Source organism: Carassius carassius, chromosome 25 (assembly GCF_963082965.1).
Source record: "Carassius carassius chromosome 25, fCarCar2.1, whole genome shotgun sequence".
Lineage (NCBI taxonomy): Eukaryota > Metazoa > Chordata > Actinopteri > Cypriniformes > Cyprinidae > Carassius > Carassius carassius.
In genome coordinates this window covers 10,256,361-10,279,004 of record NC_081779.1, presented here as the reverse complement: position 1 = coordinate 10,279,004, position 22,644 = coordinate 10,256,361, and the positions used below count along the sequence as shown (strand labels likewise).

The 22,644-nt window shown below is 35.4% G+C and overlaps 2 protein-coding genes across 2 annotated transcripts; both read left to right on the top strand.

Moving 5' to 3' along the window:
* Positions 1–213: 213 nt before the first annotated feature.
* npvf (neuropeptide VF precursor) lies at positions 214–1,902 on the top strand. The gene is made up of 3 exons (XM_059510237.1): positions 214–348; positions 1,099–1,472; positions 1,705–1,902. Exons 1-3 carry the CDS (start codon positions 214–216, stop codon positions 1,787–1,789), a joined length of 594 nt encoding a protein of 197 aa, XP_059366220.1. The 3' UTR covers positions 1,790–1,902.
* A 3,584-nt stretch (positions 1,903–5,486) lies between these two features.
* Positions 5,487–21,111, top strand: LOC132104147 (oxysterol-binding protein-related protein 3-like). The gene is made up of 22 exons (XM_059509400.1): positions 5,487–6,195; positions 12,133–12,264; positions 12,498–12,614; positions 12,701–12,754; positions 12,881–12,994; positions 13,085–13,213; positions 14,171–14,255; positions 14,397–14,500; positions 14,795–14,878; positions 14,975–15,128; positions 15,293–15,378; positions 15,468–15,599; positions 15,720–15,813; positions 15,900–16,135; positions 17,439–17,576; positions 17,658–17,721; positions 17,803–17,881; positions 18,001–18,151; positions 18,324–18,468; positions 18,630–18,756; positions 20,301–20,423; positions 20,512–21,111. The coding sequence occupies exons 2-22, from the start codon at positions 12,148–12,150 to the stop codon at positions 20,606–20,608; spliced, it is 2,430 nt and encodes an 809-aa protein (XP_059365383.1). The 5' UTR covers positions 5,487–6,195; positions 12,133–12,147; the 3' UTR covers positions 20,609–21,111.
* Positions 21,112–22,644: the final 1,533 nt, after the last annotated feature.

Sequence of the window (22,644 nt, the reverse complement as noted above, 5' to 3'; positions counted from 1 at the left end):
CTCCTCCTTCAGTTGGACCTGTCGCTCTGTTGCTATGAAACACTCAAGAAGGTCATTAGTGAATGAATGTAGGTGGGTGCTGTGTGGTAATATATTAAGTATGCAATGCAATGAGATCATTAAAAGGAATGTCTTTGTGAGTATGTTTATTTGCACATGGTCAAATGTATAAAAAGCCTTCATTGTGCTTGGACTTTAGTGAATGATTGTAAGATGTCCTCCTTCACTCTTCTCTCTTTAGCCTTTGGCATCCTGAGCAGCTTGATGCTGAGGGAGGTTACGGCTCTCAGATTGCCTCTTCCTGATGACAGTGATCCCGATAGATTTACATGGGGACAGTTTCCTGAGGTAAGAGCTTTATGCTCTTTCTTTTTCTTTACTTTCTTTACTTATCTTGGGTTGGAATAAACAGTATTTGTGGAATTGTGGATTTAGAGTAAATGCACTGTCATAGTTTGCCTAAAACATATCATGTAATTTATAAAATTATAATATGATTGTTGCTGTTGTCTTTATCTTTGATCTAAGTCTTCATATATAATATTATCAAAGAATCTTTTTTTACATTCATTTGTAACATCATTAGAAAGTTTTATAATATATAATTTATTTATTATTAATAAATATTATGATAATTATTATCATTTTTGTCATTACCTTTTATCTTCTTCATAGTCTTCATATCTGATATTATTTAATAAAATTAGGTGGCACCATGTTATTAAAAATAATAAAGTTTTATATTAATTTTACATTTTTATTTTGATTCAATTTTGACTGTGTCAAATTATACTGGGTATAATATTAACAAATAAACATGATAGCATTAGGTAGCACCAAAAAAAAAGCAAGCAGAAATATTTCTTTATAAGAAGATTCTTTATAAAAGTTAGAAGAAATGTGAAGAATTGTAGGACCAGCTACTGTTAGTACCCTGTATACTTATGCTTTGAATTTTAAAGTGGATTTTATAAATGCAAATTAGAAAATAAAATATAATAATAATAAAACAATAATTAATATAATAATAATAATTTGAAATGATTAAATCTGCTGATTTTCACCCTTTCCTCTTCTTCTACATTTTTGTTGTCAAAGAACACTCAAGAGATTTCCCGGAGTCTGGAGTTGGAAGACTTCACTCTTAATGTAGCCCCAACCAGCAGCCGTGTCAGCTCTCCCACCATCCTGCGACTTCACCCTATAATAAAAAAACCAACACACCTGCATGCCAACCTCCCCCTTCGCTTCGGGCGGGATGCACAGATGAACGCAAGGGACCGTGCTTCTAAGTCTACTATCAACCTCCCTCAGCGCTTCGGACGTTCCTGCACTATGTGTGGGCGCTCAGGGACTGGACCCTCGGCCACCCTGCCACAAAGGTTTGGAAGGGACAACATATTCCCTTTAGACCCTTTCCGTGCATTGACTCTCTACACACGCACACCTGAATCACCATTTCCAAAAGAAAGGTAAACTTTCATATTTCTGGTATCAACTGAAACTGTCATGGGTATTGTTTCATAATCATGTTTGTGTGTGTGCGTGTGTGTATAATTTATGCAACTAATATTATATTAATCATAATGTGTATGATTCCCATATTAACTACATAAAGTTTTAGATATAATGTGTATATACCATTATGAGTATTTTAATTTAATGGGAGTTCTAACAAATTGCTTTATTTGATTTCTCTCACAGGACTCAAGTCCACGACTACATGTTTGAAACAGTAGCAGACTCAGAAGAAACTGTAAAGAGAACAGACTACACAGCTTTAGACTAATGAAGCCCACAAAACAACTGCTGTTTATGAGATGTTTTGTTCACCAGTTTCATGAATTTCCTATTCTCTTCATGCATTTGCATCTGTACTTGCCTGCTTGTAAATTGTTTGATTAAATTATGAATTACACTACTGGTGACAGTGTATTCTTATTATTTGTATGTATATATATTATATGTGTGTGTGTGTGTGTGTGTGTGTGTGTGTGTGTACCTACTTAACCATATTTTGGTTTGGTAACCTGAAAATGGGCTAAACCTAACAAAATCTCCAAAAACCTCCCTTTGGGGACATCCTCATTTGTAAAACTGGTTTAAAAAAAATTACATTCTAAAAATGCAGAAGTTTAGATGTAAGGTTGGTAAAGGGCAACAGCACATACAGTTTATACTGTAGAAAAACAATTATGCATATGGAATGTCCCTATTTAGACAGCTAAGTGTGTGTGAAAAACATTTTATTAATCTAAGGAACCTTTTCCACTACAAAGAACCTTTTATGCAATGTAAATATTCCACTGATGTTAAAAGTTATTCATGGAACCATTGATGCTAATAAAGAACCTTTATTTTTAAGAGTGTTGGAACAATCCAACATAATTGCATCAATGTTCCTTTTGTTGATGCATTAAAAAAGCAACTAATCTTTCACCTGCAAATGCACCCCGCAGTACAATGCTTAATGAGGTTGAGGCTTTATAAATATGCTGTTTATTAACTGGAATGTTTCATGTTGATCCTCTAAAAGATGGCCTGCTACAGGTTCCCGAGGAACAATGCAACATGGCATTTGCCAAACACAAACACACCTCTAACTAAGAATAATGATATAAAACACTTTACACTTTATCAAACAATTTACAAGCAAAAAAACACCTTCATAAAACCCCTTCCTTCCTACAGATGCAGGTGTGCAAGTCGCAAAAGATATATCATCCCTCTCTGCTTAGCTTTAAAGTCTTACGTTTTTAAACAAGAGGGGACCCAACGTTTCCACTGGACAATGATTTCGACCTGCAGGGAACAAATTATATGAAAAAGAGCTGGTGTTTGCAAATATCAAAACCATTTCTTGTTCCCAGTTTTTTGACCTCCAGGATTCATCTTGTGAGATATCCATCACTAGTTTCACAAAACCTCATGAGGTGAAGCTTTACACAAAATACATGCAGCAGTTCTCTTGCAAGCCTAATGTGTGTTAAACAATCTGAATGAAACATTATATCCAAAAGCATCTAACTGCATCAGCAATGTGCCAAACTGGTACAAAAATCTAAACTGGACAGCACGTGATCAATTTTTCAGTCTTTACTTCATAACAAATGGATTACAAACAAACATTTATCCAAGTGTAAGAAGCACAGTGGGTAATATGTCAGGAAAAATGGTGTTGTATTTACTTTGGAAAAAAAAAAAGATTAACTGAGAAATTGATATTAATTTTCACAAATAAATACAAAGAATTAGCAAGCAACACTTTGAATTAAATATGAAACTTTTGTCAAAAAGAGCAATAATAACAATCAGGCAACAAGACAAGTGAAAAGGAACTGTAAGGTCCATGCACTTGGCCCAAGGTAGGTATCCGGAACTGGATTAAGTTTTTCTGCGTGTTCGGTCTTTTCAGTGCGCAAAGTTATTAAATTTAGGTTAAACTCAAATCTGACTCTATTTTATTATCTAATCTGACTCCATTTGATTATGCAAATTGGTTGTTTGTTTGTCTCTAATTATTACTATTATTCTGACATTTGATTATTCTAGTTAACTCTTTACTTTATACTTACTTAGTCCCCTACAGTTACCCACGTACAACTTAGTTGAAGAGACAATAACCAGCGGTTATGACCAGTACTATGACTAGTCCCTCATAGTTAATGCAACTGATTTAACTAAAGTCAAGATAGACAGAAATCTAGAATTTCACCTGATCTAACCTGAGATATAGTATGCACTAAATCCTGGATGCAGATTTGCTAAAACACACACTTAATCTACTTGAGAAAATAATTTCAGAGTAAGTCAAATAAATCAAACTATTTATTATCAGTCAGGTGCCAATTACACAGCCAATTCAGATATATCAACTCTACAAAACATCAATTTCTCTAAGAGGAATCTAAGAGTAAGATGCATACCTGGCTTTTAGAAAAATTAATAGTATGGAGTGTGTGAAAACACTTCATACCATGGGCTCATTCCGGCTACAGAAGCCCAGTAATGTTTTCTCACTTTGCTTATATACACAGACCAGATCAAAGAAATGTTCAAATCAGTCATAAAAACATAAAAGACCTTTTGGTAGTTAGGGTCTCATAAACCAAAAGGTCACATAGCTAGTTTTGGGGATGAAAACTAATGGTTATCAAAGATCTTTTTTGGGAGATCTCCCACATCAGAAGAACAGGTTTTGTTTTGTTTATTCTTGCCCGTTCTGTTGATGTGAGAGTCAAACCACCTTACCAGTTGCACCTGAAGTATTTATATTGACCACACATCAGCTTAAAACAATAGATTTGTGAAATTTTCATGACTGACTGAGACCTGAGGGGAAGGAGAGGGTGTGAGGAGTCAGGAAGGGGTGGACGCAGTGTCTCGTTCCCCACTCAGGGAACCATACATTTCCTCACAGTTTAATCGTGTTATTAATATGTTATTACTAATAATAATAATACACGTCACTCAAAAATGTGAATTAATTCATTGACTTATGAATAAAATTGTTTATTCATTTATTCATATTTTAATATGAATGAAAGACATCCCTTCCTGATTTAACTACTGCTCCTAACAATTCTCCTGTCCACCAGCAGAGTTCCCTGTTTCCTCAGTGGTAGTTCATTATTTTTGCAACACCAGCTCAATGTTTCTTAAACGAATCAATATTCAGATTCTGTAAATACATCATATATGAAAACTATCATACTTACATTATATGGACTTTTCATTGAATGCTTTGCATATTAAATAAAACTGTATAACCTGAGTGTTCTTTTGATGTTTTGTGTAATTCCGCTGTTAAACAACATCATAAATTTGTCTATTTAAAGTATCCTACTAGCTATTGTATGGCATGTAAATAGCATCGCGTTATATTTTAGGCCTCTTTTAGACTCAAAGTACTGGTGCCAGTAGAAATGAAAGGGTGAACAGAGATGTTTCTGCCCATAATCCACACAGACTCAATTTAATCCAAATTAAATCTGTATCTCTTTAACATGAAGTAGTCATTTACACTTGCTTTTAAAATAATGGCAATATAGAACACTAGTTCATATTTACCAAGTGTATTCCTTTGTGTTCATGTGTCAACCAATTAATAAAAACACAAAACAGAGAATAAATGATTATTTATTTCTAGTGATTTTTTTTAAACAAATATTTCCAAAAGGTTTTAATTCTCTTGGTATGATCCCTCTAATAAAAGGAAATTGTTTGTGATAGAGAATTTAAGGATTTGTCTTGTCAGGTTCATTTCAATTTCCAGTGAAATTGTGCATCCTTCTTCAATGCCATAATGATTGATATCAATATATACTAACAGTTATTGCAACACTCATGTGTGAATATGACTCTCTTTTAAAACATACCTCAGGTTCAGTGGTTTGTACATTCCACTGAAGGGAGGATTCCCTTTCCTGTGCAGATGGGTGCAGGCAATGAACTAAAACCTTTGTTGTTAAGGCAACCCTGGGATGGCATGCAAAATAGCAGATTTGTTTAGCATAAATTAATCATAGCATCGTTGATTCCCTATTCCTTTCATTAGACCTTAAGTTGTCTTCAAAATATGTTGCCCACTCAATATCAGATGGTTATTCTCCGGGTTAGTGGATGGTTCAATTAATTTGACTATAGGCTAATAGATAGATAGATAGATAGATAGATAGATAGATAGATAGATAGATAGATAGATAGATAGATAGATAGATAGATAGATAGATAGATATTTGAACTGCTTACCAGTGCGTACCTGAATTATGTAATAGTCTCTGTTGTGTTTTAAAATGCCGTCGCTCAATAGGCCACATGCCACGTTTCTTTGGATTTTAATTGGCTTTCTAAACGTCAATCACCACTATGCCCCGCCCAACTGTTGCTCATCTCACCGCGGAACTCAAAACAGAGCTCGAGGTTTAAACCTGAGCTGGAAGCCTTAAACCTAAAACCTGTGGTCTCCTCCACCCTCCGCCTCGGATTACATCGGTGCGTCACGGACATTTCGTTAGAGATAACCCTCCCATAAGAGAAGTTACCTAAAATCTGACTTCGGCAGGTAGAAGAAGTGGGATGATAACCCCGGTGACAGTCAGTAAATGTGCTGATAAGGCGTTTTTGTAAGTGGACCGTCAGTGACACGACGACAGAGCCGCTGCGCCACGCTGTCACTCTGAACCTGCAACCGCGGTAGGCACCGAGTTTGTGTTCATGTTACATACGGAGACGTTTTAATCTATCTTTGAATTATCAAACAAGTCCTGGCTTGTTGTAATTTAAGAGAAGTATTGTAACTGTGATTCATATTCACTTGTACCATGGGAAACCTCTTAACATTCCATGGATGTACATGCGAACATAAATATAATTATAAACGTGTGTTTTGTTAAAAACCACTTCTGTTGTTTGTTTTGATCTTAGTGTCGTCTTAGAAACCCGTTTAAGTTCTGTTTCCTGTCCTCATCATGGATAGACTGACTCATCAAACTGCCTAGTTTAACACTGTTTTTCCTTAAGTCTTAAGTCTGTTTCTGGCTCTGTTTGACCTCAGGCAGCTGTGCAGCTCGTGTTGGGAGGTTTGGTTGAAGGTTTTTTTGTGATGTCATTAGGATGTGATTGATCTGTTTGGTCAGTCATCAGCGTATCGCGTTGCTGTGGCAACAGAAAGGAGCGCGCATCGAGTAGCCAACAGTAACACCAGGAGTTGAATGCAAATATTATTGTGTGCATTATCATCCTTTTATTCTCATATTATATAACTTTTTTGGTAATTAATTTAATTGGATACAACGTCAAATGTTGCTCCCCTTAATTATTATCAAGCTGGGCATGGTGTAGTGTGATATTAATGGTGCGTAGTTAGACTTTTTAAAATGTTTTTTGTTGACTTAAAGGAATATTACACCTAAAATGAAACTTCTGTTATCATACCATACCATATTGATATGGTATCCTTTTTTCTGTGGACGGAAAATTAGTTGTTTGGCAGAACAGCCTCAGTCACAATTTGCTTTCATTGCATTTCTCCATACAGTGAAAGTGAAAGGTAGCTGAGGTCGTCATTCTGCTTACCATCTTGTTTTGTGTTCCACTTTAAGGTTGCAAAATGCAAATATTGTGTTGTATAATAGTTTGATATCTCATTTTAGGTAGTTTTTAGTACTATTGATTTGGTTAATTATTTATTTTTAGATAATGAGGAACATTGTCCAACATTGTTCTCCATCATATTGTTGTGACGATCACTGTGGTTTAGTGGGACGTTCAGAGTATTAAACTGAAGGCTTTTCATGTTTGTATTTGAATTATGTGGCTTATGAGCTGTGTGTTTTTCCTTAATGTACTCGCACACAACCATAGGCTTATACAAACTGTTTTATATCATATAGCCAATCAATAGTTCATACATGTCATCTTTTTTAGAAACATATCTGTGGCCTTTTTTCAGAGTTGGAAGTTAGATGTCAAATGTTGTTTGAAGAAGTAAAGCCTAAATGAAAGTCTAGTCGAAGTTAAGTCACCTTTATTTATTTAGCGCTTTATACCATTAAACGGTCCTTTTTTCAGTTCATGATTCAGTGATGGTATTGATGATGATACATGAAGTGGTGTTATTTGCTGTCTAACCAATCTACTTAAATTCATAAGCTTTTGTTGCCCCTGTGAGATCATTCTTACTAAATCATGTGACTGTAACATCCTTCAAAGACCTCAAGGGTTAAAATGTTGTTGTGATTTTAACAGTAAAAACCTGTTATTTGGTTAACAGTAATTTTCCGTACTATATACGATGAATAACTGTAAATTATTCTTTATAAGAAGAACATTGTCATTGTATAATTTACAGTGGAAAACCATAAACTGACATTCCCAGAATTCCCTGCATGACACGAATTAACTGTTTCTTCTTAGTTTTTTCTTATCAGTTGCGTACATTAGGGTTTTATCTTAAATCTAATGTTGTTAAATGAATGCTTATTGCATTATTTCAGTATCATGTGTTACCATGATGGTTTAGTGTTTGTGTGAATGGGACTGTGCACCTACTCTATATTAGTATTTACCTGTTTGTGATGAGCATTGGCTCATCATGTGACTTTCTTATTACCACCTGTTTTTGGTGGTTATCAGTGCATTATAAAGGTACAAAACAGATATTAGTACTTCAATCGGCTGTTATATTAACGTTATATCAGATAATGAAATGTTTTTTTTGACTGTGAATTTAAGTTTTAAGTCTGTAAACCCAAAATGTGGCTACTGTATTTTTTGGTTAAAGTTCAGGCAAAACCACAACTGCCAGTACTTTACCGTAAATGTCACAGGATTTTTTTTTTTTTTTTTTTTTACATTGTTGGTTTTTCCCTCATGAAGTCACTGGCTTTGTCATCTGCTTTTTTCAACCACAATAACTGTTCATTCAACTCTGTTTATTCAACTCTGTTATGACAACCTTTAGGCTAGACCTTTTAATCTATCATATGAGTTTGTATTTGTCATAACTGTATCTTCAGTATGCTTCCTTGCCTTTGGCCCCACTGTACAGCCCTCAACCTACAGCCCATTTACTGTAATGACTAAGTTACGTAGAGCTGACATGTATTCTTAATGTTTGTGTGTGTGTGTGTGTGTGTGTGTGTGTGTGTGTATATTAGTACTTACAACCACATTCTATGCTTTACACACCATAAAAGTCAGTGTGGAAAATGTCAGTTTCCGTTGATGTTTTCACATTGTTTGGCCATACAACTAACTCTGATCATATTTTGTTGACTTCTCCTATGTTTACATCATAGGTTTCTCACCCTCATATGACAAGATTACCTGTTTTCAATGTCACACATGCAATGTTTATCACTCTAACACAGGGATCAGGGACTGACAAGTATTATTAAATAGATAGTTATTGCCTAGAAATGTAATTTGTTTCTGGAGAGAGAGAGAGAGAGAGAGAGAGAGAGAGGTAAATATACATGTCAGAAAAGTTAAGCATTTTAGACTTTTAGGAGATTAAGAAAACAAAAAAAATATTTTTTTCCTCCAACTTCAAGGGGTCCTATTATGCTCTTTTACAAAGTCTTGATTATGTTTTGGGGGTGTACTAGAAGAGGAACTCATACGAGGTGGTTCAAAAACACATTATTTTTTCACATATTTTACATTATTACAATACCTCTCTCCCCAGTCTGACATTAACGGGTCGAATAGTTCCTGTATCAAATGAAGGCCTGCCTTCTGAAATACGAAATGTGCTGTGATTGGTTAGCTGGGCCAGTGTGTTTTGTTATTGGCAGCACTCAGCACCTGGTCAGGAAATGTCATGCCCCTTACCATAACGGCCTGCCAGCTTCAGTTTAAAGATTGTGTCAAAATCAAATCAATCTGAGTGCATGTCTCTGACATAGTGATAACACCCATTGCCCTCTCTAGTGCAGCTCAAACAGGTCTCCTCCCATTCATCGATATTTGTGATATCACAAATCCTGGAAAAGATGTGTTGTAGTCCAAACGAGTCGTTCATTGTAGTTTTTGAAAAGTCATTTCTGTTGAATAAAATATCTCCTTTCGAATTGGACTTTGAGCTTTGTAACTTTGCAGATCTTTTTTATGCCCAAACAGCAACATTACAGACTAAAGTTGCAAAAGTGAAAAACCCCTTTAAAAGTCCCATATACTAAGGAATTAAAATGAATTTTGAAGGATCATTTGACAGTGAATAATTTTTTTTCAAGGCTGTGCATTACAGTAGTTTTACCCCGCTTTGCATCTCTATTATTATACAACTCTATTATTGCTGTAGTATTTGTGTGCTGTGACTGTCTTTTGAATCTGTTCTTAGCATTATAATAGGAAAGAAAAGGGTTAAAGGAAAACACTGCCTCTCTTTATTTGAAAAAAAGAGAAAAGAGATCCTTGATCCTTGAAAAGAGACAGTGGGAGCTTATAATTGCACAAGGAAACATAACTTATTTTGGGTGAGTCTCCTTTCTAAAGTCTTTATCTTCTAAAGGATTTATAATAAACGATTTAGCACACAATTCCACTGCTTAGAAGAAATGTTAATAACCTAAAGAGTATATATTTACAACATTGCATGCAGTGCAAATCCGGCTGAAATATTTGTAGCGTGTACAAATGTCGAAGAGATGCAAAACCACAGGGAATTCATTTTTCCCTAAACACCAACATATATTCAGACATGCACGCATATTCGTCTACATACCTCAGTCCAGCTTTAAACAAGTCTGGCTCTGCAAACTAAACAAAAAGCAGGCTTTGAGTTCAGTAATGTTGAGCTGGAGTTAACGGTATTGACGTACAATTTCTCAAACACACATAAATATAAAAAGAAGTGAGCAAGTCAATGCCCTTGAATACTCAGAAACTTACTGTGAGTGTATGTGTGGAATAACAACATGTTTATCCTAAGGCTAGAGTGGCTCACATATACAAGAGGAGCTTTTGTGTGTGCGGTCTGTCTATTCACCACAAATTTGCCCTGTTGATTCATCATGGGAATGACCTGACCTTTAGTAGTCTTTGGTGTCGTTCTCTCACTCGGTCTCTTTCTCCTGTCCTCATACTCCCTCTTTATTGGTTTGTCCTAAAGATTTGTCAGTGTATGTATGGGTGTAGGTGTGGATGGTAGTCATTTTTAGAGGTTTGTGGTCACTCTGAAGTAGTTTGCTGGTTGTGTTTGAGTGGGATATTTTGTTTGCATGGAACAGACCTGTTTGTAAAAATTGCAATCGTCTCTCAAATGGCAGGTCATATTTTCACATTTAGACTTTGTAAGTTCTACAGTTTAGGTTTGTGATGTCAAATTAAAGTGTCATGAAACCCTCCAAAATATGTGGTCCAGTCAGGTTCATTATTGGAGGGATCTGTATTGAAACCTCTCACAGATGCTTTATGCCATTTATGCTTTTATGCACTTTTCATTTATACTGTATATAAAAAATACACATGTATGAGCATCAAAACTACATGTGAATAATCTTTTATATTTTTAATAACTTTTGAGACTGTTATGCTGTCACACTGACGCACAAGTATATATCTGATCTGTTAAATGTCCACAAAGTGGATGAATGAATCACCTGATATCTATAAATCTAAAAACTCTTGCATAAAAACGTTGCATGCAAGATTTGAAAAGTTTTGGTTATTGATTGAAAGCTTGTTTCTTTTTATGTGGGAGAAACCTTGCAGCACAAATTTGTTTGCACCATGCAAACAAACTCTTGTTTCAGAATGATTTTCAACTCATTGCAAAAAAGGTCACGCATGAATAATCACGAGTCACGACATACTGCTAATGTAGATGAGCACTGTACTAGTTTTGTATCATATGCAACACACATTAATTTGTACAAGTTAATGACCCTTTAATGTGATTAAAATTAAAATATGTTTTTTCGATCAAACAGTGTGTGTGTGTGTGTGTGTGTGCTGGAATGCGAGTTTGAACATATCGCATGGTCCACTGAAAGAAGAAAGAATAGGGGCACAAGAACAGTATGTGCCGTGTATAGGACGTGCCCGTGCATTTAGAACAATGCGTTCCAAACACCACACACACACATAAGGAGATCAAGTGAAGGAGAAAATAGTGTCTTCAAATAAAAACAAACCTGATAAATGACATTTGTTTCTTTATGGCAGGGTTTTTCTAACTTTTTGGAGCCAAGGACCTAAAATATCAAGAAAGTTATATATTTTCATGTTTGACACATTTACTTTGGATAAAAATTATGTTTGTGACATTAAAATTTGTTTTTATTTTTACATTTTACAGATCATAATAAATTATAAAAATATTATCTGGATAACAGGTTTATTTAAATAAAAAAAAATAATTGGCAATATGAAATATATATATATATATATATATATATATATATATATATATATATATATATATATATATATATATATATATTATTTTTTTTATTTTTTATTTTTTTTTAAAAGAGGATAAAGCAGATATTATTAAGTCATTTCCTGACTTCCTTAGCCTCGCTCACACTTGTTCTTGCCAGTGTCTTTGTTGCCCTCTACTGGCCATATTATGTAGTTCTTTTACTGTAATTTTGTATTAAGTGTTGCCTGTTTTTGTCTCCACAGTAAGTTAATTGCAAGATGAGTACAGAAGACCAAATTGCACCGCTGTCTCCCAAGACATCACCCGCCACACCAACTATAACACCCTTTACACAACGAAAAGAGAGTAACTCCTCATCAGAAGACAACAGACAGGTAAGACAAAACACTACAGATATTAATTGAGCACTTGATTGATGTTTGCTGATACATCTGGTGTGATTTTTATTTTTTTGCCATTGCAGTGGATATGAGGATCTTGTGATGCAGTTGTGATGCTGTAATTGCTCTTTATGCTTTAAATCAACATCTACAGCAGAAGTAGATGGAAAATGTCCATGTTCTTTCTTCCACAGATTTTTTTAAACTTATTTTGTCTTATTCTTTAGGACAGCTGGGAGTTAGTTGAGGACTTGCAAGGATTGACAGGAAATCTTCAGAAGCCTGAGAAGCTGGAAGGTTTGCTTTTGAAAAAGAGGAAGTGGCCAATGAAAGGCTGGCATAAGGTGATCACATGATATTGTCATTTGAGTATATATATTTCACCTGAGGGTGCTAAAAAAATTTCTCCTTGTCTATCTATGTTTAACAGAGATATTTCCTGCTTGAAAGAGGCATCCTTACATATGCCAAGACTGGGACTGCTGTGAGTGTGAAAACATAGTCTTATTTACATGCTACACAAGCGTTCTTCAAGACCTATGTGTAGTAAACTTGCTTAAATCCTGTCAGTGATGCTCTTTTGTCCCTTGCTGTGTGATTGATTACTCAGCTGAAGAAGGGGAGGTTACGAGGTCGAATTGATGTTGGTCTCTCTGTCATGGCCATGAAGAAGAAGTCAATGTGCATCGACCTGGACACAGAGGATAGTATCTATCACCTCAAAGTATTGGCATACACTCAAACACACGCTTACCTACACATGCTTTCATTTTGAGAATGCACATTATAGCTGTATTTAATGTGACATTCATAGGCAAAGACTCGGGATCTGTTTGATCAGTGGGTGACTCAACTACGTCATCATCGAACGTTCCGTCAGAACGAGATCACCATGGAGCCTCCCGAGCGACCGCTGCAATCTGACCCCACTGCCAACAGACGAGTATTTACCCTCCTTATACACTACAGTCATCCAACATCCCATTAAACAGGATAAGAACATGTAAAGCTGTAAGGAAAGTTACTATAATAATGAGAGACGCTGAAATTTAGCCTGAAACTGACAGTTTACTACTTAAGTTATTAAAATGTGTCATGGCTGATATTGTGTTTTATGCTGTTCTACCTTTAAAAACATCAACAAGGTTTTCCATCTGGAATTTTACAAGACTTGTTAAATGAAAATATCTGGATGAACAGTAGGAAAATTAGCTTGTTTGTGGTACTTGGCATAAAAAAAGTTTTAATTTAAAGTAATCAACTCACAATATCATGTCGCTAGACTGAAAACTATTTAATTAATTATAAGTAATAATTAATGATATCTGTGTGCATATTTATGTGCAATTACTGGATTGCATATTATACACCCTTAATAACAACAATATTCATTAAGTCAGAAAGATTTTTATTATGACTTAGTCATAATAAAGACATTGTTACAAATATGTATATGTGTTGTTAAATATTTATGTGTTATAATTGTGTTATTTTGATCTTTCTATTAAGCAAAAAATCCTGAACAAGTATCACGATTTTCACACAAAAAATAAGCATTTCACCTGTATTTAATATTGATAATAATAAGAAATGTTTCTTGAGCACCAAATCAGCAAGTTAGAATTCAGCTGTTCCATTACAGGAATAAAAAATTATTTTCTTATTTCCTTTTAAAATATATTTAAACAGAAAAAAAGTTGCAACAATATTACTGTTTTTACTGTATTTATGATCAAATAAATGCTGCCATAGTGAGAATTAGAGACGTCTTTCAAAAACACTGAAATATCTTACTGACCACAATGGTACTATAACTCTGTCCTATTATTTCCAAGTGATAAGAAAGTCACACAGCAATATGCGCAATACACATTTTGTATTTTTGTCTCTTTATTACCAGCGTTCATTTCTCTCCAAGCTGCCTTCAGCCCTGTTGAAGAACAGCTGGTGCCAAAACTCTCAAGACATAGAGAAGTGCTGCAAAGGTAGATGGAAAAACTTGCACTGACACGTCATTCTGCAATATTCATGGCAAAAGTACTGTGCATCTACTACATAGAGAACATTTTAGAGAAGTTGATTTCCTGATCATCTCTAGGAAAAATGAAACACTGTTTACTTTTTAGATCTGTCAGAGTGTGAGTCGGCGCTGCTGGAATTAAATTTGCTGCTGAAAAATATGGAAGTTCTTCACAGAACGTTCTCAGCCCCTGCCATTAACTTACTGCAGGTAGGGCTGTTTGCATGTGTTTCTTTGTATCCATGGATTAAATATGTGTTTATGTTTGGTTTGTGTGGGTAGGTTTATTAAATCTGATTAAACATTAATTTGGGGAAATCCAGATAAATCCTACACTATTCATACATAACATAAATAGAATTTTTATATATATATAATAAAATGCAAAAGTGTACACTGTTTGGGTTTGGTAAGATTTATGAAATGTTTTATCGATAGCTCATTATTTAAACAAAAATGTACTTAAATCTGTGTGTGTGTGTGTGTGTGTGTGTGTGACCCCAGACTGAAGGCTCCAAAAAAGAGAAACGAGGACACAAAAAATGGAGATCAAAGAATCATAGCAAGGAAAATAAAAACACACAGCAGGTAAAATAGCTGTGTTTCTAATTGCACTGTACACACCCAGACACTGCATCACACACTCGCTCTCATTCACTATAACTCAGATCTGTTGTTTTCTAGCAAAATCCTGATGCTTCATCTTCCCGTCTGCACGTATCTCACCCGAACTTGATATATTCAGAGCCTGTTTCACCAGACTCATGCCTGGATAGTCCAGATTCACCAACAGAAGCCTCACGAATGCAGGAGGAGTTCTGTCGGCTCGCTGGCACTGGTGAGTATGACTGCACACATGCATGCTGCACTGTTTCAGGATTATTTAATAATTATTAATAAGTATGTTTTAAAATAAAGGAATAATGTTCAGTAAAATTTGTTTTGCTGTAGTATCGAAACTGGTATCGATAATCATGAAACTCCCTTTCTTTCTTCTACTAGTTCATTCCACTCTTCGGTCAGCATACACTTCTCTTTGCACAGAAAGAGACAGAGTCAGGAACACATTGGATTGTATCAGTGAGACGGTACAGGCAACAAATTAGTTTATATGCTCAGTTGTTATTGGACAAAATCAACAAAGCCAATTATGACTCATATTTTCTCAACCGATCAGGAAGTCCTTGTTGGATCACGCCCTCTCCGACAGCAGGTGTCCAGTGAGAGTCGAGGGTCAATCCCAGAATCCCTTTCAGAGTTTTTTGACGCTAAAGAGTATCTGCTGTCTGGCAGCTCGTCTGAGAATGAGGTCAGAGAGGTCAAGTGGTTAAATCGCAGATTTGAAATACAAAATATTTTTCATTAAGAAGAAGGTAAAACACATGAATTCCTTACTGATTATTATATTTTGTATTTTTTTTGTGACCAGGCATCTGATGATGATTCGTATGTTAGTGATGTGAGTGACAGCACTTCAGTGGAGTTTTGCAGGAACGAGAACGGCGTTACAAAGGAGATTTTAAGTAAGGCACTGTTCAAGTTAACCTTAATGAAGCGTCACCTTTCTTTACAACCATAGTTATGTTTATGTGTGTTTTTGTGTCTTCAGGTAATGGCAAAAACTGTGCGGTGACACGGCGAGAACATTTGCCAAGTGCACGCATGAACGAGAGCGTGAATCTGTGGAGTATTCTGCGTAGTAACATCGGTAAAGACCTGTCGAAAGTTGCCATGCCCGTCCAACTCAATGAGCCGTTGAACACCCTGCAGAGACTGTGTGAGGAAGTTGAGTACTGTCACCTGCTGGACACTGCTGCAAACACTCATGACCCGCACATGCGCATGGTGAGATCAATCAAATGCACTCTATCATCATTTACTCGCTCTCATTCTAAATGACTTTCTATCTTCAAAACTGTTTTTGTGTTCAAAGGAATAGTTGACTCAAAACTTTAAATATACTGAAAATGTACTCAACCTCAGGCCATCCAAGATGTAGATGAGTGTGTTTTCTTCATCAGAACAAATTTGGAGAAATGTAACTAGGGTGGCCATATGCGCCGTTCATACAGGACACATCCCAGCTAGGATTTTAATAATGCCTAAAATATCCAGGTTTTGACTATTTGCACTGTTCAGGTTGATCATTGTGTAACATTCATGAGAGCTATAAAGAGCAGAGCAGATGGCTCCTTATGCTTTTGAATCATTTTCACGTGTTTGTTCATTCGTTTGACTTGAAGCATTGTGGCGCACTGTTTTCTTTGGGGGGATTTCAAGTCAATCGAACGAACAAACATGTGCGCATATTTGCATCGCTTTGATCGTTCCCTCTAGATTTCACCTTCTCACACGCAGCCTCACGATTGGTCGATTATGTACAATACCTGCATGTTATTGGTCAGGATGTTTTAGGCAATATTAAAATCCTGGCCGGGACGTGTCCGGTATGAACGGTGCATATGGCCACCCTAGAAATGTAGCATTACATCACTTGCTCACCAATCGATCCATTGCAGTGAATGGGTGCCGTCAGAATGTGAGTCCAAAAAGCTGATAATATTCCACAAGTAATACACATGACTCCAGTCCAGTGATTGTAATAATCCAACATTAAGATGTTTTTAACTTCAAAACATTGTTTCTGGCTAAACAAGTCCTCTATCCATAATATTGCTTTCTCCAGTGAAAAAGTCTCTCGTCTGAATCAGGAGAGAAATATGCTCAAATCAAGCACGGTTTGTAAGTGAACAGATTTACACAAATATGTTTGTGGATTTTGAGAGGGCAAAAAGGGGTGGACTTTTTTTTCATTATGGAAACATTATGGACTCAACTCGCACTAAAGGAATGGGTGAAAGCTACTACACATTGATGATGGACATGCAGTTTTTCACTTTACATGAAGGTAACAGATGGTGTGGATTACTTGTTGATTAATGTGATGTTTTTATCAGCTGTTTGTACTCTGATTCTGACGGAACCCATTAGGATCCACTGGTGAGCCAGTGATTTAATGCTAAATCTCTCCAAATTTGAGGAAGAAACATATTGGATGGCCTGAGAGTGAGAAAATTTTCAGATTCAATTTTAGAGTGAACTATTTTTTTAACCATATATTAAATTCTATTATGTGGTTTTTCTGTAGGTGTATATAGCAGCATTTGCTGTATCTGCATATGCATGCTCATTCACTAGAGCAGGAGGAAAACCATTTAATCCTATATTAGGAGAGACATACGAGTGTCTCCGGCCAGATAAGGGCTTTCGATTCATTGCTGAACAGGTAGGAGTGCACATTTCTTTTATTTCTACCAAAACACAAATGTGAACCCGCTCACATGAACCGTTACATTGTGTACCTCAGGTCAGTCACCATCCACCTGTGTCTGCTTGTCACTGCGAGTCCAAAAACTACACATTTTGGCAAGGTAAGTGAAGTACACTTGGCTAGTGTCATGACTTTTAGCATTAAACATGATTTTAATGTCCACTCTCTGTATGTCCACTAGATGTCCGGTGGAAGAATAAGTTTTGGGGGAAATCCATGGAGATTGTTCCCATGGGAGTCACTCAATTAGAGCTGCCAGGGTGATTACATTTTATCCTGAATTGTTTTGATTCCCATTCACTTCCATTATTCCATCCCGCCTTCTCCACCACCTCTCAGTATCTCTCTGTCTCTCTTTTACTCATTCACTCATTCTCAGTTTTGGGGATCATTTTGAGTGGAGTAAAGTCACTTCATGCATTCATAACATTCTGAGCGGTCAGCGCTGGATCGAACACTATGGGGAAATGCCAATCAAACACTCTACCACCATGGGAGACGTCAGTCATTGCAAAGTCACTTTCCTTAAGGTGGGACCATCAAGACATGCAAAACAGGCTTTTAATTTCATTTATGTGTGCATATGTGTTTTTCTTGCCCACATCTTCCTTTTGTGGAATAACCTTGACCAAATTTTCATTTTATGAATGATTTCCCTTTTTTTAATATATATAATTTGTTTCATGCATGTCTTATATTCAGTCAAGATCTGGAGGTCTGAATGCTAATGAGGTAGAGGGTATGGTCACTGATTCAAATGGGCGTGTCATTCACACTCTGTTTGGCAAATGGAACGAGGCCTTGTATCTGGGCAAACCGCCTTCTGCAACCTGCATCTGGAGAGCAAGTGAGTTTCAGACCAGTCCAGAAGAGTCTGTTTAGCTGCATTTTAATTGTTCAGACCTCTAATTTATAGTGTTATATAACTTGTATTCAATATGAATTTGTGGATAATGACCTCAAGAGGGTGCTAAAACAGCATTGTTGTCTCTGTATATGTGCAAATAGATCCCATGCCTGAGGACCATGAGCAGTATTATGGATTCACCCAGTTTGCAATTGAGTTAAATGAATTGGAAGAAGGTTTAAAGCCACTCTTGCCCCTGATGGACACCCGTTTTAGGCCAGATCAAAGGTATACAAATAATTTTAGACATTTAAAAAAAATGAATGATGCATTTATGTCAGGGATGGGCAACTTTGATAAGGAAGAGGGCCAGAATTTTTTCTCATTTATACCAAGGGGCCAGACTACTAATACACAGCGACACACCTTTACATTGTCTTACTCATTTTCCTTTTTATTGAAGGAAATCAAATTATAATAAATGTAATTGGTTTTCAAAAATAAATTAACTATAAAACTTTGCAGTTATGTTAATTCAGAAGAGAAACTTTGTTGTCAGTTGAACATCTCAATTGCATTGTCTGTAAATTTGCAAAAAACAAATGTATAGAGGTCTTACTTTTTATTAGTGGCCTACAGAACATTCTCAAAACAACCTAAGAGAACAGTTAAAAAAAAACAAATGGTACCATAGTATAACCGGGTAAATTTAAGACCTTTTTAAGACCTTTAAACAATTTTAAAAAAGTCAAAAGTATCACATATTATATTAAACAATTATCAACAATCAATTATTATATTAAGTTACATATATCTTAATGTCTAAATTGATTTTGTTTTTATCGTGCATTAGCTTCTAGACAATCTACTGGTTTACATTACAAAATATGTAGCAAAAATAGCAGATGGGATTATTGAAAAAGTAAATTCGTTCTCTGCCAGCAGGTTACACTATCAGAACGGCAGAAATATAATTGTTTCCCCTGTAACCACAGTACACAAACCAGCGCAGTGCCTAGGGGTGTTCTCTGACTCCTGAATCCCATTGGAGTCGATGGAATCATCTCCTCGACTCCATTTACCATGACTGTCCAAATTAGTCCAATTTAGCGTTGACATTACCTTTAAATGAACTATCACCATTGCTTGCTGTTGCTGACACTTAATTTCACAGAGGGAAAAGTCACGAAAAACAGCCGTAGTGGAATTTTCTCTCAGAATTAAATAAAAAAGAATATATTCTTTAATGAATTCATCACATTATAATGGTCAGGGGTTGCGCTAAACATAGGCCTGTATTGTCTTAAATTATTTATTTCACCATAAATGCAGATAGTCTAATTAAAGTACTTTTAGCTATAGGGATAAAGCAAGGAAATGTACCTTACACTTTTAGATAAACATGGTAACTGATGACCTCAAAGAAATCACTGAGCCGTTTTGGCGGAAGTGATGAATTGCAATCTTTGAATGGTTATATCTTTTAAATGCGAATTTGGTCACTGTTTTGGAGCACACTGCCTTATAGATAACCTGTTAGTTAGTGTTTAGTTAGAGTGCACAACCTACTGCGCTGTAATTCATAGTTGAGCGGTTGAAAACTAGTGACCTCTCCTGTTTGGAGACAATATTAACATCATAAACCGAAAGCAATCTTTACGTGACTTACTTTTCAAATGTTTTAAAATTGATCATCTGAATCTAATATAATCCAGCAGGCCGTACTATAAAGCCAGCAGGCCGCCAGTTGTCCATCCCTGATTTATGTTGTGTAAAGTGAACTTTTCCCATTGCTAATGCTGCTGACTACTTATTGGTCCGCTTTTTGTTAGATTGCTTGAAGAGGGTGATATTGCTGGAGCAGAAGAAGAGAAAGAGAGAATTGAAGTACTCCAAAGAGAGAGGAGGAGAGTCCTGCAAGAAAACAACATGACACACTCGCCTAGATTCTTCAAGTAAGTGACTTTTATGAACACAAAGGTTTAGTTGTGTTGGGTGCGTCATGGGTTTCTGTCTGTAAATCTGTTTCTTTAATTCAATCAGACGTGCAGAAGACGACTCTTGGGTGAGCAATGGCACTTACTGGGACCTCAGGAAGGACCCTGGATTCAGCAAACTTGAATTCCCTGTGCTCTGGTGACCATCAGTGGGCTTGTGTCATTTGACTTTTCCATTTCTGCTTTCTCCGTTATTCATATGCAATCCTGCTGAACACTGTGGGATTTAATGTATCATCCCATGTCTATGTTGATGTTTTTGTAATGGTATTTATCTTTGTTAAACAGACACATTTACAGCACAAGATAGAAAGTGCTTCTAGAAACACATTTAGCCAATGCCTTACTTGTCAAACTGATTAGCTGATATTTAGATGCAAATGAACTGACCAATGACTTTTGGTCTGGATATTAGTGTATTTATATTCATATGCAAAGAAAAAAACCTTTTACTTAATCAAGTAAATTTAAAAAAATCCTCAAATTCAATCAATTCAGATAAATTACACAACATTAATAATGATTTAGAATCTTAAAGAACACACACTTACAGGGATAGTTTACTCAAAAATGAAAATTATTCCAAGATTTACCCTTAGGTTATCCCAGGCTTGTCTGACATTCCTCTTTCAGATAAACAGATTCAGAGTTATATAAGACATTGTCCTGCCTGTTCCAACATGTGACTGCAGTGAGAGGAATGTCAGACACGCCTAGGATGCCTTGAGGGTAAATCTTGGACTAATTTGCATTTTAGGGGGAACTATCCTTGTTAGTTCACCCTAAAATAAATAAATAATAAATTATTTTAATTAATTAAGCCTATATTTTGGACCATTGGTTTTTATTTTTTTGGATTATGACATTTATTTTTTTGTCATTCTCATTACTGTAATCTGAAAAAGATTATGTATTTAAATTGTAATGAGTTTATCATGGAAGTATTTATTATACTACCTTTTATTGTTTTCTATTCTTAAATCAGCACAGAATACTGTATAAAATATCAACCATATTACAGTAATGAGAATTTAGGGTACTTAATTGTACTGAAATTAATGTCGAAATAAATCTTGGTCCTAAAAATAGGATAATTTTTTATTTTTTATTATACTAAATATAATTTCTTATTTTTGTTGTATCAAATAATAGATTTTGAGTGACCTGGTCTGAAAAGCATCATGAGAGTTAACCATAGAGACCATTGGTGGCAGTAGATCTTACGATGTACTTAGGTTTTTGGGAAACGCAGCCCTGGACTGACTGTTTTGAGATTTACACCAGGAGTTTCTACTATAAGCATTTGAATGCCACATTTAATGAATGTCTGACTCTACTTACACTCCACTCTATAATCAGGGAGTATATATATATAATAATATATAAAAAAAAAAATATATATATATATATATATATATACGTAAATATTTTTGTACTCATGACAGTAATGATTTTTGCATATTTAAATGGATTTATCATTCTTTAAATGGTTGATTATATAAAACTGATATAACAATAAATAAAATGTGTGTCAGAAATTGACACACATATATAATGATTGTATAATGGATGGTAATTTTGTGTTGTGTACATGCTTGTCCTACTTTTCTGTGTATTGTTGTGTAATATGCATAAGAATACAATTACCCTGCCTCACTGTTTAATGTATTTAGTTGATATATTGTTTCTAAGGGTGTATTTTGTTTATTTCCTGGAAAGGCCTCAAACAGGCAAATATAACTTCTTGGAGTTGTTTTATTAAGAAAGTGGTTTATTAAGAAAGACACCACATGATATTGTATTTGATTTATATAAAAAAAAGTGGTTTATTAAGAAAGACGCCACACGTTATTGTATTTGGTTTATTCAGTAAAACATCATACTTGTTGTTTTAAAGATTTATTAAGAAAATGTTTATAACATGTATAAGCAAACTCAGAAACATCTAGCAGAGAGCATGATCTAATTTAACAACTAAAATCTTGTGAAGTTACGCTAATCCAGAAGAGAAACTTTGTTGTCAGTTGACAGCAATATTTCCCCAACAAGCCAATGTGAACATCTTAATTGCATTGTGTGTAAATTTGCAACAAACAAATGTACAAAAGGTCTTACTTCTTATTAATTGCATACAGAACATTCTCCAAAATAAATAACTAAGGGGACAATTAAAAAGGGC

Bases quoted from the DNA above. Each gene is read 5' to 3' on its own strand.
- LOC132104147 (XM_059509400.1), top strand. From the start codon at position 12,148: ATGAGTACAGAAGACCAAATTGCACCGCTGTCTCCCAAGACATCACCC. The intron at 15,814-15,899 runs GTAAGGCACTGT...TTGTGTCTTCAG, and splicing joins CGTTACAAAGGAGATTTTAA to GTAATGGCAAAAACTGTGCG. The intron at 20,424-20,511 runs GTAAGTGACTTT...TAATTCAATCAG, and splicing joins CACTCGCCTAGATTCTTCAA to ACGTGCAGAAGACGACTCTT.
- npvf (XM_059510237.1), top strand. From the start codon at position 214: ATGTCCTCCTTCACTCTTCTCTCTTTAGCCTTTGGCATCCTGAGCAGC. The intron at 349-1,098 runs GTAAGAGCTTTA...TTGTTGTCAAAG, and splicing joins CATGGGGACAGTTTCCTGAG to AACACTCAAGAGATTTCCCG. The intron at 1,473-1,704 runs GTAAACTTTCAT...TTTCTCTCACAG, and splicing joins TCACCATTTCCAAAAGAAAG to GACTCAAGTCCACGACTACA.